This window comes from Trichoplusia ni, chromosome 22 (assembly GCF_003590095.1).
Source record: "Trichoplusia ni isolate ovarian cell line Hi5 chromosome 22, tn1, whole genome shotgun sequence".
Classification (NCBI taxonomy): Eukaryota; Metazoa; Arthropoda; class Insecta; order Lepidoptera; family Noctuidae; genus Trichoplusia; species Trichoplusia ni.
In genome coordinates, this window is record NC_039499.1 from 3,453,241 (window position 1) to 3,470,466 (window position 17,226).

The 17,226-nt window shown below is 34.3% G+C and overlaps 1 protein-coding gene across 1 annotated transcript; it reads left to right on the forward strand.

Annotated features, from left to right (window-relative positions):
• The first annotated feature begins 867 nt into the window (after positions 1 to 867).
• LOC113504511 (nitric oxide synthase-like) lies at positions 868 to 15,845 on the forward strand. Its single transcript, XM_026886844.1, has 21 exons — positions 868 to 1,093; positions 2,182 to 2,344; positions 6,309 to 6,400; positions 6,682 to 6,823; positions 8,091 to 8,233; positions 8,653 to 8,827; positions 9,213 to 9,394; positions 10,070 to 10,184; positions 10,713 to 10,943; positions 11,263 to 11,367; positions 11,446 to 11,522; positions 12,009 to 12,109; positions 12,239 to 12,468; positions 12,557 to 12,805; positions 13,010 to 13,163; positions 13,479 to 13,648; positions 13,737 to 13,947; positions 14,194 to 14,281; positions 14,357 to 14,627; positions 14,930 to 15,121; positions 15,447 to 15,845. Exons 1-21 carry the CDS (start codon positions 927 to 929, stop codon positions 15,588 to 15,590), a joined length of 3,402 nt encoding a protein of 1,133 aa, XP_026742645.1. The 5' UTR covers positions 868 to 926; the 3' UTR covers positions 15,591 to 15,845.
• Positions 15,846 to 17,226: the final 1,381 nt, after the last annotated feature.

Below are 17,226 nucleotides of genomic sequence, written 5' to 3' on the forward strand. Positions count from 1 at the left end.
ACTCCGACGGGCACGGAGGTGTGGCTTGAAGGCCGTGCATCGTCTAACGTCGTGTCAGTTCGGCAGTCTTCGACACGGCGCTGTGTGTCATGCGATTAGACGTATTGTACGACTTTACGGAACTCGCCCGAATCGAGACGAGCTGCTCCGAAATCGGACGAATACATAATCAGCTGTTTGTGAGAAAGTATATAGGTGTATAAGTATTTATGCAATAGCTTTACCGCGGCAGTCCCCGAGTGCCACACGTATTTTTATTTTATTGACCACAGAATTTATCTCGTATTTGTTCATTGACCATATAGCTCAAAGCAAACAAAGGCTTTGTTATATTTGTATACAAACATTTATACAAATGTGGTCAGGCGTATGACAACTCATTATAATTATAATATATAGCTAGCTGGTTATACGGCCTTGGGATTTGTATAGTTAAGATTATTGTACTACTGATGAGGTGGAAAAACTGTTTTTATGTAATTTGTATAAAACACATTAAAGGAGGAAATTAATGACAAATTCTCGTCCGTGGAAGAAATTACAGTCATTAGATTACAAAAACAATTAGAGTTACATTTGATACCGTAGATCATTTAGAAGTGAATCCATCAACGGTCAATTATATTTATAGCACTGATGGCACAGTAATAATGACACCTTGCGTCGGCGGTTTCGATTTCAGCGGGGGACCAAAGACTGATCTCATCCTACTGAATCATCATCATCTTAGCGTTTTCCCAACTATGTTAGGATCAGCTTCCACGCCAACCGGTTGCAGCTAAATACCAGTGTTTTACGAGAAGCAACTGCCTCTCTGACCTCCTTAACCCAGTTGCCTGGGACCCCCTAGACTGAATTTACTCTTCTGAATATCACATCAGATTTCAATAAAGAATTGAGTCACAAACTTCGGCTCTTTATCACAAATGTTCAACGTCTCCTATCTTTATTTCCAGAACACAAGATGTACGGAACGCGTCTGCAAGGCCAGTATCATGGGCATCCAGGGAAGGGGAGACACACCACGCACAGCTGACGAAGTATACCAGGAGGCTGAGTCCTTCTTGAGACAATACTACGCGTCTATCCGCAGGTAACTACTAAATATGAAATTAGGTACCAAGTTATATTATACCCATATACCCGTATACCCGTACCTTATACCCGTAAGTGATATGTGACCGAATTTCAAAACCGGTCAGATGCAAGACGGACTCTTCACCACTACGTCTACAAATAATCAAATTGGTCGGGCACCCTACTTTATGGTCAAATTAATACTTAAACTCGCTTTTTATTTGTTAGTATTAGCGGCTATAGGTATAACTTATCAATAACAATTTTCTACTGTCTAGCTACAACGGTGTATTACAGACGGACAGACAGGGACGCTCGAGTAATAGGGTTCTGTTTTACTAATTGAATACCTACTGAACCCAAAAGTATTTATTTAACAATTCGATTTTTGGCATGTCTTAGTGTTACTTTGTGGCAAAATACTTCAAGAACTCACTTTACAAAATATAAAGACACTCCTTCTTGAAATCATCGCATAGACATAATTATCAATTAACCTTAAAAATTTGCAGTAAACTATTTGATTTGTAACAGATTGAAGACCAAATCAGTCTTTGTATAAAGACACTGTCTCAAGCTATCGCTGGCCTTATAGTCAAAAAGATAACAAGTGAGCTCGCAGCTTGACATGGCAGAATACCAGTCAGACAGTAAATAGTTTTCCTTTTTAATACAAAAAACACCAGGAATAAACAAATGCATACACATTAAGGTTATACTGCTATGTCGCAGTAGCACAGAAATTAGCTGTACATTTTTGCCATTTGTCGTAATAAAAAGTGTATTAATAGAATAAATATTTAAATTTATTGAAATAAACCGCATCGTGACATTTACGTTTAATTGTTTACTGCACTAAAAAAATTAATAACTCATGAATTTTTAATTTCATATTATAAAACTCGTGTCACTTTTTACGGTGCAACTTTTGTTTTTTGAAAATAAAAATAATTTGTGTTGACACTGCCAAATCATTTTTTTTATTTTTAGTAGGCTCTGTTGAAGCGTTGTGTAATGAGTGTAGCCACTCAAGGTATTAAGTTACTTTTTTTTGTAAATAAAAATATATTTTTTTTTGTAACAAAAGATTCGTTTTCTTTGCAGGGAAGACACACCACCCCACAGGGCTAGACTAGAGGAAATCAAAAAGGATTTAAAAGTTAAAGGCACCTATCAGTTAAATACTCCGGAACTCGTGTTCGGCGCTAAGCTGGCGTGGAGGAACGCCTTCAGATGTATCGGCAGAATACAGTGGAAGAAATTGCAAGTAAGTCTTCAAACTTAGTATTTATACTTCCTTATCTAGTTTAGTTTCACTATAGACAGATAGGTTTTGAATCGTATAAAATGTGTGCGAATAACTTACTACATATTTGAAAAGGTGTCGATTCGCACGCTACTAAATGAGATTAGTGCGAATCGTCCAATAAGCCAGATAAAATATTGGTTGCTATACTTACCTATATAATAAGTTGAGGTACTACAATAATTTTAAAATGTTTCAAATCAATATTAAAGTCAACTGTGAAAATGCTATGTTATTTATCTTTGGTAGAAAAGGAAAATTGAAAAAAAATACTTTTTTATATCTATCTATTTCATTGCGGTAGATACTCATTTCAAAACGAGGAATCGACGCTAAAGTTTTAGAAAATATTAAAAGGTGCCTTACGACTACACATTGATATTTAGTTTATTGTAAAAAAAAATAAAGCCAAACTATTTCACAATGGCATCTGATATTTATTTATTTTAAATGTCAGGTAAACGAGGTAAAGTAGTTTTTTTTTTTAAGTATTATTAAAATACGCCTATATTTTTATCGACTAAGTTTTATAATTTCATTTTAGACCTGTTTATCAAAAGCAAATATTTTAATTAAGTAGACTTTTTTGTCTGTAAAAAGTAGAGAACCGTTTTTTTAGACAGACACGCCTATAATTATGCAATTTTCAATGTTAATAATTGCGAATATCAAATAAGCTCTTAATTATTCACATTTATTAATAAATATCATTAAATTTAAAGTCATTCACATTCATAATATCAATTCCGTTTTTGTAATGAAATTAAAATAATACTATCGTAATTCGACTACTTACCTTTTGACTGAAAAATGTACTTTTCTTTTTGTGGCAATTGTTAAGACATTAGATCTCATTTGTCCAAACGTTCGGTCGTTCTGTGATAAAACTCTATCATTCAAGCCTCATTAAAATATGGCTTTACTAAGTCTGGGGGATTTAGATCATAGTCTGCTACTGAAACAACACCAACACATACTGTTGGCTGTTGAAAATGACATTGAATATAATACAAGTTGCATGCTTTACATACATAAGTACCAAGTTTGTTTATAACAGGAAACAAATGCCAACCAATTAAGGTGCCCCAAAATAATGAGTGGTCTAAAAGTCTTGCGTGTCTTTTGCTATTTGTAGCCTCCGAAAATAAGATGTTAATATATAAAGCAATATACAGTATGATGTATAAATACACAGTTATTATAGAAGCTCTACATTGCAGGGATAACTGCCAAGTGAACTATGTGTGACGTACCGTGGGTTCGATCCCCGCTTTGGATTGTGAACTCCACGAAAACAAGTCTGAGAGTTTTCTGTATGTGACTTAGGTGTTTCCGAAACCCTGACGACAAACGTATTAAATTACTCAGTGTAGAGTCACAAACACAAATTAAATGTTGTCCCTCAATAACAATTTACTTTCATACTTCAAATTTCTGGACAAAAAATGTTTAGCAATTAATATAAGGTCCTTTAAATATTGTGCCTTCGGATTTTTGTAACGACCTATATAAAGCTAGTTTGGTACACCACCCATCACTCGTCAAGTCGTGACTCAAATTAGATTTGTTTCCCAAAGATTTTTCCCGAATTCCTTTGCTTCACTGTATGACAGGTTACGTGAAATATTTGCATGACTTGAATAATATATCATATGAATACGTCATTGGTATTACTCTTTACAAGATAAAGTAGATTTGTCATGTACTAGGATTTAGAACCACCATAAGATTCTACAATTCTCACACAACGCCATCTAGTTTCAAACCAAGCTAGGCTTGTATGAGTAGGTACTAGACAACTGATAAACATACTACTACTTATATATTTTAAAATACATACATGATATATGTAGATAAATTACTCTTAGGCACAGAAGAAAATACCGTTCTGATCACACAAACATTCGTCCCGGATGGGAACCGAACTGACTCCCGGTCTAGCAGTCAGGGCCTTTAACAACTCTCTTATCATCTTAGAAGTGTAGAATTAATCTGTAGGTATAGTTTTTCTGTATCTGTAACATGAATAAAAAGATGCATTAAAAGACAACCCAAAGCAAAGTTGGTAGGAGAAGCAGTGTCTAGTTTGCGAAAACAATGCAACAAAACAAAATATCCCACTAATATTATAAAGGCGAAAGTTTGTGTGTGTGTTTGTTACTTCTTCACGTTAAAACGGCTGAACCGATTTTAATGAAATTTTGTTAGCAGTTAGCTGACACCTTGGATTAACACATAGGCTACGATTTATTACGAGAAAATATTTTATTTCCTAACCGCGCAGACGAAGTCGCGGGTAACAGCTAGTTAAAAATAATATTACGTCGTATGTAGCAAGATGATTCCTTTTCGTAGCGGGCAAGCACACGGGCAAACCGCTCGTAAGATATACTAGTACTAACATACTGCACTTTTATGTCGTACTATGTGATTATCATCCCTATATCAAGAACAATAGCTTACAGCAGCAAGATACAAACCAATAAAAGGAGGCACGTCATCATAAACAATAATATGACGATGATATGCCATTTTAAAATGGTTATAAATATTCATAATACATATAATGTGATAAATTGTTTATTCAATGCACTAGAATTAATATCTTAGATAAGAGCTGGATTATAATCATTATTTATATTCATAATAAAGTATATTGAAACAATCAATTTAAATTACCTACTGTTTTGGTTTAATAACTTTAATAATAAAACTTTATTTAAAACTAGCTGTTGCCCGCGACTTCGTTCCCGTGGGTAGAAGATATAAGTTATGATTTATACCTGCACTGTTTTCTTCACATTTTCCATTGTATCTTCGCTCCTATTAGTCGCAGCGTGATGGTTTATAGCCTAAAGCCTTCCTCGAAAAATGGTCTATTCAACACAAAAAGATTTTTTCAATTTGGACCAGTAGTTCAGGAGATAAGCGCGTTCAAACAAACAAACAAACTCTTCAGCCTTATATATTAGTATAGAAGTATAGATTACGCGTGCATTTCAGTAGTATTTAAAACTGTAACTAAACTTCTATGTTATTCATATTTTTAAATGTTACTGTTAAACCTGGATTTTCGGCTAATCTTAAGTTTTACATATAAATCTTTACAACACGAGTCGCAAAGTGTAAGTATAAATTAAAAAGGAATTAGAGATTTCATGCTACATTTTTACAGGTCACATTTGATATAGGTCGATAAAACTCGATTTGAAAATTGTTAAACAATAATCCGAGACACTCGAGTGGAATCGTGATAAATTCCCATCCCAAACAGAAGCCTGTCAAAAACGGGTTACATCGACTTGCAGCTAACATCAAGCTTGTAAATAAATATGAACATGTCAAGAAAGTTGTTCTTAATTTAAAATTACCTTCACATCTAAACAGACGTACGAACTTTTAATTAGGGTTGCAGAGCTTACCAACTTTATAACGAGACACAAACTAAGTGTCATTAGTCGTCTTAACGTTACTGGCAAGTTATGTCGCTCTAAAGATAAATTACTAACGTCTATGGTACTTTAGTATGTGTAACAAGTGCTTAAATATACGTAGGTTTATCGTGTATTTGTTCTAAAGTTTTAGTGAGAGGAACTAGAACTGAAATGAAAGAGTTTACCTAATGTAAATGATAATAAAAGCGCGTTTTAATAGTTAGTGCAGTTAGTACACGGTGGTACCATGTTTTTCTTTGAACCTACTGGGATTAATAAATATTACATGCATAAGACTAGATATCATACATGGCGTATGCAACATAATGAAGTATTTCTAGTCTCTATATTGATCACTCTGATTAATCAAAAACTACCAAGTAAAGCCCTTATTACGTAACTTTTATTTTTAATACGCTTTTTCATTTATAATTTTATCTTAATTTTAATGAATGTTTTATAATCACTCTAATAAAATATTATTTTCACAGATTTTCGACTGCAGGGAAGTTACTACTGCCAGCGGTATGTTTGAAGCGCTCTGCACTCACATCAAATATGGCACTAATAAGGGAAACATAAGGTAACAACACCTCAATTTTTCCGAACATAATTGTAATTAAATCGAATTCAATGTATCTTTACAGTTATCAATTAAACGGTAATAATTATTACGTACTTAGATCGTTGCGAAAAAATCAATTGTCGCCAAGATTATGCCCTGAGTCATTTTTTTATGCTTATAATTTTCGTAATAATCATTTAAAAATTTAACCATACTTCTTTCAAACTATTCTACGCAAGCTCTACATCTTGGACGAATCAAAAAACCCTCTATTCAAAACTAAAATAACTTTATCTCAGGTCGGCGATAACGGTGTTCCCTCAGAGAACAGATGGTAAGCATGACTACAGGATATGGAACCCCCAGCTCATCAGCTACGCCGGCTACCGCCAGCCCGACGGCACCGTGCTCGGAGATCCGGGAAAAGTCGAGTTTACTGATGTAAGTACACTGGCCCATCAAAAATGTTAATTTTACTGACTTTTTTATAGTAACTATTGTGAGAATAATTCATTCTTGGCTGTAAAAAATTATAGACATTGAAATGTGTGCCAAATTCTATGCGAAATTATATGTAGCTATTGAAAGCAACAAAATAACATTAATAACTAGTATAAAACTCTATTTCTTTGCTTTTAATTGGATACAAATAACAATTAAATTGATGAAAAGAAATAAATTGTGAGATCTTAAACTAGAATTGATTAAACTTTGCCAGTCTTTATGAGAATTAAAATGTTGAATAATTTTATTTTTACGTCAAATGGATTGAGCGATTTCAATTTAGTTTGTTTTGTATTAAAGGTGAATGGGGTGCGTGAGTTCTAAGGTATTTTTGATGAAAATGGCTCGAACCGTTTGAAAGTAGAGACTTAAATGACAGCGCACTGAAATATGAGAAAGATGACTAACAAAGAGAGTTCTTAGCTTCGTTTGATAACAAGTAAGGGGGTTAGTATCGGGGGTTTTTAAATTTCATCTTGTTTACAGACGCGTACATAACTTCATTGATCTCTAGAACTAAATAACAAAATATTTAACGATTGCTTACTTTAATGTGTGCTATTAGCAGGTTTATGTTAAATCACGACCAACACTCGCACAAGCCACTTAAATTTTAATAAAACCTGTCTATATATTTTGAAAACAACTTTAACCTTCTAATGCTTATTGGTATTATACGAATGACATAACTTGAACAGGTTTTAAAGAAAAAATAACAATAAAAGTCTACGTTATCAAGTATAACAGGTTGTCTACACGTAAATAGAAGTTTATAGGTTAAGTTTTTGTCAATAATTAAGAATTTTGATCATGTAAATTATTTAGTTTGCATTTATTTGAAATAAAATATGAATGATATTGCAGTTTTGGGAAAGATACAACGCTCTACAACATAAAATGCTCTGCCTCACTTTCACATTTACCGTATTCCTAAGCAGGTACTCGTAGCGTTAGGTCCACTGATAGGTGTGACTTTCTTACTCAAGGGAATACATTAATTAATCCGCTTTATTAATTATTCAAATGTTTATCTTTAGTCAAAAAGTTCAGGACATTTCAGGTCTTCAGATGTCATTATGTGAAAATAATTATACCTTTATCATAGTCATACACCTCTGATACCATATTTTACAGATGTGTAAATCCTGTACCCAAAATAACAACAATAATCACACGTCCACACTACAATTGTCCTTTTTTTCAGGTCTGTCTGAAATTAGGTTGGAATCCAAAGAAAAGGACTGCCTGGGATGTATTGCCGCTTGTGCTGTCAGCTGACGGCAAGGATCCCGAGTACTTCGACATCCCTAGAGAAATCGTCATGGAAGTCAAGATGGATCACCCCAAGTATGTTCGTGTTATATTTTTATGGATCTCGTCGACTACATGTCAGTTGAACTTCAAAAACGAATTATTTAAAAGAATATAGTGGATGGGAATTGTTACGCAATCCGTAGTTAGAACATTGGCCAGCTTAGAATGTTGATAAATTCAAAGTAGTTTTAAGGTTTTACAGGCACGCATATCGAGGCTACGGATTTTTTATTCACGAGTGAATCATTATGATCTCTTTATTTTAACATATTACATCCTAAAACCAAAATTATAAATATGTCATTAAATTAAAGAAAAGTCCAAAACATCACATGACTTCTTTGGAAGAAAAATGATACCAAAAGAAACGCAAATCGCCTTAGCTAATGAACCAATATCTCTAAGTTGAGCGAAACTTAAGAACAAATTGTATCTCCATATTTCCCTTCCAGATATGACTGGTTCCAAGACCTTGGGCTACGCTGGTACGCGTTACCAGCCGTCTCCAACATGAGGATGGACTGCGGTGGTCTGGAGTTCACAGCGACTGCCTTCAACGGCTGGTACATGGGCACAGAGATAGGGTGCCGAAACCTTTGCGATGCCAACAGGCTCAATGTTTTGGAGGTAAGAAAACTGTTTTGTATGTGGTTGATGAGAATTTTTCATTGCCAGCGCGTTATTTAGACCGAAATACATAAAGTAAATAAATCCTTATATCTTAACTAGCTGTTGCCCCCAAGCCCGCCCGCTAAAAATCGAAAATGATCCCACAGGAAAACCTGTACCAAATTTCATGTTTCGCAGTTTATGCGTGAAAGAGGAACAAACATACATACATCCATTCATACAAACGTTCCGATTTACAATATTAGTCACGTAAAAGGTCAAGTTCAATTATGACTTAATCTCTGGTCGCATCAACCATGCGATAAGACGATATGAACGTAGCTCTACATATAAACAATTTATTTTAAGGGAATCGTGAGTAAAGTTGACAAATTCTTTTTAGGACGTGGCAAAAAACATGGGTTTGGATACAAACATGTCGGTATCCCTGTGGAAGGATAAAGCACTGGTGGAAGTGAATATAGCAGTGCTGTACAGTTTTCATCGGGATAACGTCTCTATAGTTGACCATCATTCAGCGTCTGAGCAGTTCATGAAACATATGGAGACCGAAAGCAAAGTGAGGTAAGGAGCGCTTAACAACGCGGAACATTTTGGGAGAACTTCTGCCCAAAAAGAGGCAAGAGTGGTAGAAAAATATAAGTTTATCTAATAAAAATAATAATAAAGAAATAACATTTTCAGGAATATGTATTTACTATTTCTATATTAATATTACAAAAAGGTAACGCGCTCTGGCACTACAGAACTGATTTTGGCAATTTGAGGATCTTACGTCATACTTTTATCTAAGCAAAACTACCACTTAAAGAAATGGACATGGTTCACCTAGAATAACTAACGTACTACATACAGTTCCCACTCGCATCTCCCTCGTCTTTCATATTTTTTCATAAAGTGATACCTAGTAATACATTTATTTTGTTTTGATTGGATGGCGTTATTGTTAGAATTTAACTACTGTATTACAAAACTTGATTTCCAATTTTGTTTTTAAGTGACCGTAGAGGACCCTAGACCCAAAGGTGATTTGTTTTTACGAGACTATAAAATTGATACAACCAATGTGACCTCAACATTTTACAAAGGAGAAAATCGTCTTGTTTTCCTTTTTATTTACATGTTTCGTGTGTGTTTTTCGCAAACATATTATAAACCTCTGCAAAGACTTGTTGTTTTATACAAATAAATATTGTAGGTGCTTTCTTTCACTTGTTCAATACCAAAAAATCGTTCCAGGGGAGGATGTCCTTCTGATTGGATCTGGATAGTGCCACCGATGTCAGGATCCCTAACTCCGGTTTTCCATCAAGAAATGGTTGCATATCATCTGAGGCCTTCGTATGACTACCAGGTAACATGACAATCTTTTCAATCTTCAAAAAATCACTAATTTCTCACCAAATAGCGACTTTTAGCAAAGTGGACCAAGAAAACCATTAGCACATATATCTTCATTAAATATAGTCATACATACTCAAGCCCGAGTATCCAGATTGTTGTGTTAATCCGAAGTCATTACTCATTTTCCCCACCGCTTCCCAATTATTCGAGGTCGGCCGATGGGTCGGGATCATTCTTAACACAATCTGACACTCGACCATAAATCCCCCAATACTAAAACAACAATATTATCTCACATAGTGCTCTTCTTTTGTTGATTAGGCAAGTAAAAAATGATTCATTTTTTTTGTGCTATAAAGTGTATTGATTGAGAAAAAAATTATATCATGGTATCGATCATTAATGACGTCTATCAGTTTTAATGCTTAGATTGTTTGCAGCAATAATTTAAATCAAAAACATGTCATAACATATTTGTAACACGCTTTATATTAAGCCTAATATGAATATCATCACAAGCATCTTTTGAAACTAACAGGAACCAGCTTGGAAGACCCACGTATGGACAAAATCGGACGGTACTAAGTCTGTTCATAGGAAGTTCCACTTTAAGCAGATTGCCCGAGCCGTCAAATTTACTTCCAAACTATTTGGTCGGGCTCTCTCTAAACGCATCAAGGCGACTATCCTGTACGCCACCGAGACAGGCAAATCTGAACAGTATGCTAAGGAGTTAGGAAACCTTTTTGGTCACGCATTCAACGCCCAGGTAAGCGTCTTGAAAATTAACTACGCATCAGAGCAAAGTTCACAATGTGTCTGGAATTTTGATAAATTGTATGCTTAGTCATTGTGGCGCAAAAAAATAATGGTGTTAGCATTATCAGAATTTAAAGCGATTTGATGAACCAGGTTTTATTAGCACTCAAATAAAGATAATGATCATCCTTAACATCAAAATAGGCCACCAGAATAATAATATGATTCGAGTTGTAATCTAAAATCCCTACATTTTTTTTAAGGCCCCTAGTCAAACAATGCTCTGAGTTGTTGAAAATTATGTAAACTGATCACAATTAATCTTTTAGGTTCAATGCATGGCTGATTACGACATGTTTTCCATTGAGCACGAAACTTTACTTCTCATCGTCACATCAACGTTTGGAAATGGGGAACCACCGGCCAACGGAGAAGTATGTATATCTGACAGACATTAAGATGTATTGCCTTATAAAGAAGGTGGATAGTAATATTGATGTATCATTTTCTAGGATTTTGCCGAACATTTGATCCAAATGTTGAATAACGAAAAAGAAAACCAAATGGATCAGCTGGACTTCCATTCTGCGTGAGTGAAATAACTTAGTTCAGCTCTTGATATACACCGTGATTTTTTAGTCGTCTTACAAAAGCAGTCCAGTTCGTGTATCCAATGACTAGAACACGTTCATGATAAAAAAATTGGTATTTATGAGATTTTAATAAATTTAAAATGCAATTTTTATTCAACATTATGACGCAATTCGTAGTTTTTTAGAAATACAGCTCTGCTACGAGAGCGGTCCGAGCCAATGCCGATTGCCGAGTAACAATGGTGAGGGGCGCGGGCGGCGGCGTTTTGATCATATTTAAGAGTATTTTCAGATTTCTCTTGTTTAATTTTTCTTCGTACTTATTATCTTAGTTGATGATAAAAAATAATAATCGCGCCTAGGGGTACTTTACGTCGGATACATGAACTGGGCTGCTTTTGTAAGACGACCAAAAATATCACCGTGTATAAGCAAAATTGTAAGAGTAGGTAGTGCAGGTACTAATATTTTATTCCTTGCAGGGGATACAAAACACCGACACAAAAGGCATTCCTTCGAACAAACAGTATTCTTGCTGCAAATATGGATAATAGAAAGTTAACCCGACTGGAGTCCAGCAGAAGTAAGTTTTGGAAAAAGAACTCTTATTATACTTAAAGAAGACATAACAACTCTTTTCTCTCGATAAGACTTAACTCTTTTCTCTCTTTCGCACATTTATTGATTTTTGATACAACATAATTTTTCGCAGGTTGCGTTACAGGAACATCATCGGTAGAACACATAGCTCCATTAAGCAATGTTCGCTTCGCAGTATTTGCTTTAGGATCAAGTGCTTATCCAAAATTCTGTAACTTTGGAAAGCTCATAGATACCTTCATTGGTGAATTGGGTGGCGAAAGAATCATGGATCTGTGTTGTGGCGATGAAATGTATGGACTTGAACAGAGATTCCGTTCATGGTCATCAGACATATTCCAGGTATGAAGAGTTTCTCGATATTTGTCTTGAATAACCACAAATTATGGGTCGCCTTAATTGGAATTAATTTATCTTTTGATTTTTTTAGGAATCATGTAAAACATTCTGCTTGGACGAATCTGACATGGTAAAGAATGCACAAAATTCACTTATATCGCTCCCAGCCACCGAAGAAACGGTCAGATTTGGCAAGCCTAGTTCAGAAATGCCTTTACTACAAGCATTAGAAGGTGGTTTCAAAAAACAGTTGATAACCTGCACTCTGAAAGAAAATCAAACCCTCGCGAAACATGAAGAGTCGAATACTGAGACGATATTTATAAACTTGGAGACAAAGGTGACAAAGGATTTACTTAAATACCAAGCATTAAAACATGTAAAATTATGCTTATTGCCGAAAGTTTATAACCCATTTGCTTAAATGTAAATCGTAAAATTATAATGTTGAATTCGTTACCAAGAGGATCATCATTCATAACATGTATCAAAGATCAAACGGAACATTAAAAAAATAAGCATTTATATTCTTCTTTCATTTCAGAGTGACATAAAATATGTACCAGGAGATCATATAGGTATATTAGCTGTTAATAGAAAAGAAATCGTTGATACAGTGCTAGCCAGGCTGAAAGGCGTTGATGACCTAGATAGCATAGTACAATTACAAGTCATGAAGGAAACACTAACACCAACAGGTAAAGTAAACATATTTATTGATTATATTATTCAAACGTTTTTTATTGGTTGTAACATTATCGCTTATGCGGTAGTATTAATTATTAATTGTATAAATTAGCGTGATAGGTCACAATAATTATTACAAAGAACTACCTGTTTTGTTTCGTGCAAAATAGTATGTATATCCAATCTATTAACGGTATGATAATGAATAAGCAAATATTAATAAAACGAAATGGTCATGGTCACTGGTTGTTAACAGAAAACAATTTACCCAACAGAAATTTTCTAGAAAATATCAATAGAATTTGATTATTGTTCCTTGGTTTCAGGTACTGTTAGAACTTGGGACTCATACGATCGGATACCCCCTGCGACCATCCGAAATATATTCACAAGGTTTTTGGACATCACAACCCCACCAACGACTAAAGTACTGAAGTACCTTGCCGATGCGTGCACGGACGAAAAAGACGCTGAGAAAATTAAAGAACTGGTTTCGGTAAGGAAAAATATGACTAAGGAAAATATAATACATATAGAAAAAAGTTACTTGTTTCAAGTACTTTATAAAATCCTTATTTTTTCAGGACTCAAACAAATATCACGACTGGATAAGTTTCTATTATCCGCACTTGGCAGAAGTTCTGGAGCAGTTCCCGTCATGCACGCCTCAGGCGTCTCTACTCGCTACGCTACTAAGTCCATTGCAACCAAGATTTTATTCTATATCTTCGTCGCTTTTGGCACATCCTCAAAGTATCCACCTCACTGTCGCTGTTGTTTTATATAGGACTGAAAGTAAGCTCTTTGAAAAATACCAACTTTTTATTCTACTATGAAAAAAATTAGATAATTTATTCTGCAAATTGCATATATCATTACATTTTACATGTCTTTTTTGAGATCGATGGAGTCGACATGTCCTATCTGAGTAGAAATTTCGAAACAAACTCAGGGGTCGCCGTCTCTTTTAAAGTCCAGACAATTATAAAATGCGAGTAAATATTGAGACTATAGTAAAACTAAACGAATTAATTGTTTCAGATGGCAAAGGACCATTGCACTACGGCGTGTGTTCGACTTATCTCCAAAACCTAAAACCTAGTGACGAAGTGATCGCGTTCATCAGATTGTAAGCTTTATTTCAAAAATCCATGTTCTTGACTAATTCGTGAGAGCAAAAACTAACTAAATGTGCTTTTTACAGTAAACCGACCTTCCACATGCCTAAAGATATTTCTGCACCGCTTATCCTGGTCGGTCCTGGTACTGGTATAGCACCGTTCAGGGGCTTCTGGCACCACAGAAGGCACCTCATCAAACGTTTGATGTCCCATAACCCTGGACCAATGTGGCTGTTCTTCGGGTGCCGATATAAGGAAATGGAATTGTATAAGGACGAAAAAGAAGTTGCGCTGAGTGATGGCGTACTACACAAAGCTATGCTAGCAGTATCAAGAGAGGCAGGTTCTCGTAAAGTAAGTGTACTTAGTAACTGTATCCATAAGTATCTCATAAGTATCTCTCCAAACCAATTCAATGTAGACTACACTCCCTGAAATCTCTGTAACATGAGGTGAACAATTATCTGCAATATTGAGATTTGTCTTCCATCGGACTTCAGTCAAAAGTCTAAAACCGATCGGTCCTGCTTAACTTTGAAACTCGAACATTAATAGATTTTGATCACCTATTTTATTTTATGGCCAGCAAAATTTGAGTTATTTCTTGAAGACATCATAAAACTATAATTGACTTTTAAATCTTCTTTTTCATTTAGAAATACGTCCAAACGCTGCTAGAAGATGAAGGTAAGGAAATAACAAGACTGCTGACGGAGGAAAGAGGCCACTTCTACGTGTGCGGCGATTGTAAAATGGCGGACGATGTTGAACAAAAACTCCAAGACATCATTCAGAAATATGCCCAACTGCCACAAGAGGAGGCGAAGGAATTCATCGCCATTCTACGGGTAGGACATGACTTATTTTTTCATTGTACTTTCGTTTGGAAGGTTCATTGTTAGAGAGAAACCTATGGCGCAGACAAATTATATTTTTCACACAAATGTTTGACAGGTTTCCTAAGATGCGTTAAGCAAGAATTCGACTAAAGTATTTGTGTACTGAAAATATCTGATATCTACTTAAATAAAAGTTTAACTTCGTTTTCATAATTGATGACAATATTTTTAATATATTTAACTCTCGTTGTGGAAAATAATGATTTTTTTCTATTTTTTTAAAGACTTCAAAAAAAAGGAGGTTATCAGTTTGATTTTCCTCTTTTTGTTTCAGAATGAAAATCGTTACCACGAAGACATATTTGGCATCACTCTCCGTACTGCAGAAGTACAAAGCGCATCCAGAGAAACCGCAAAAAGGACTCGTTTAGAATCTCTTAAGTCACAAAGTTCAACCGTGTCTACTGGTAATTTATAATTAAATAATTAAACAATAAATAGAATGGATATGTTGGGACCATGTTCAATATTTTTTTGCTCTTCGAAATATTTTGGGCAAGAAAACATTATTCGTATTTCAGTAGACATAAAGAGTATTTATATTTTTGTGGTTCAAAAAACAACAGTTTTACGTCTGTGTAGAAATATCTCCGAAATAGTTTATGTTAATGAAAGGCTTATACGGGAATTGATTTTAACCCAGCTTAAAAATTAAGTTAGAATTATTATTTTTTGACAATTTGCTATTGACTATGATTATCTAGTATGTTGCAAGTCGAAGGTTAGGGCGCCTACCAATACTTCTTAAAGTTAAAATGATTGTCATCATGAAAAAGGTCCCTTCATTCAGGCCGCTACGCACATTGTATCACTGTTTCGCTTTTACAATCATAATACCTACACAATTTTAATGGAACTGCAAAACTTTTTTATTTACTTTATATTTATTTAGATAAATAACTATAACATGTGCTTTGCTCTCGAGAAGATCAAAATTTTCGCTTTTATTATCTTTTTTTAATGAAAAAAATGTTATAGTTATTATTTAGTTTTAAGTGTGTATGTTAGTCTTTCACGCCCATCTTTTTAATATAGTTTCAATTTAAGCACTGAATAATAATAGTTTGATTTCTAAGGATAATTAAGAATTAAAAAATAAATTAGTAAAAAGCAGATTTAAACAAGAAGAAATAAAAGACATTTGTTTGGATATTTCGCTTTTAATGAATATTTCTTCTTAGTAAATAGTTACAAATAATTAGATTTAAGGCAGGCATTTGAAAACGAATACTAATGGCGGTGTTTAAAATATATACATATTTTAGAAAATAAGGCTTTTTATATGTTGATTTATAAAATCATTTTAAATGATCAATACAATATTTGACCACAAATAATAACGGCATTTATTCTGCCAAATTATAACAAATAAATAAGTCTGGCGGCCCCATACAAAATATGTACCTACTTAAACATTTTATTGATTTTGAGCAACTGATAAAACTGTTAGAATAAATAAAATATTTGTTATGTATGTCATGATATAAGAAATCATAATTTTCATTAAAACTGATATAAATTTAAAAGTGACTACCAATGAGGATTTTCTATAAAATCTACCGTAGTTACTATACGAAATATTTAAAATATTTTTCTTTATTAATATAATACTGATTCCTAAAGAAAATTTGCAACCTTGGTCGTAAGAAGTTTAAACTGACAGCTGCCATAATGTATCTTCTAGAGGAATCAGCATGTTCAATTACGAACCTCAAACAGCAAAACAGCCTAAATCTAGTTCTTATTAAATTTCAAGAGATTTGCATTTTTTTTGTAACAATCCGTATACATATTTTGGGAGCAATCCATGCTCATTATTTTTTTTATTTATAATAAAATATGATTAAAGATAACTCAAAGTATTATTCGTTTTATTTCGTGCTAGGAGCAGTACTTTAGTGTACGCGCAAATGCTAGTCACTTTCTGATGTATTTGAGCGGTGAGACTAGAAGTAGGCCATAGGCAAGTCACGCGACTTCAGACAGCTATCGATTGATCTTCTGTCCGAGTGGTTGAAGTCACCATGCCAAACCCAGCTCATCGGCACTCAGCG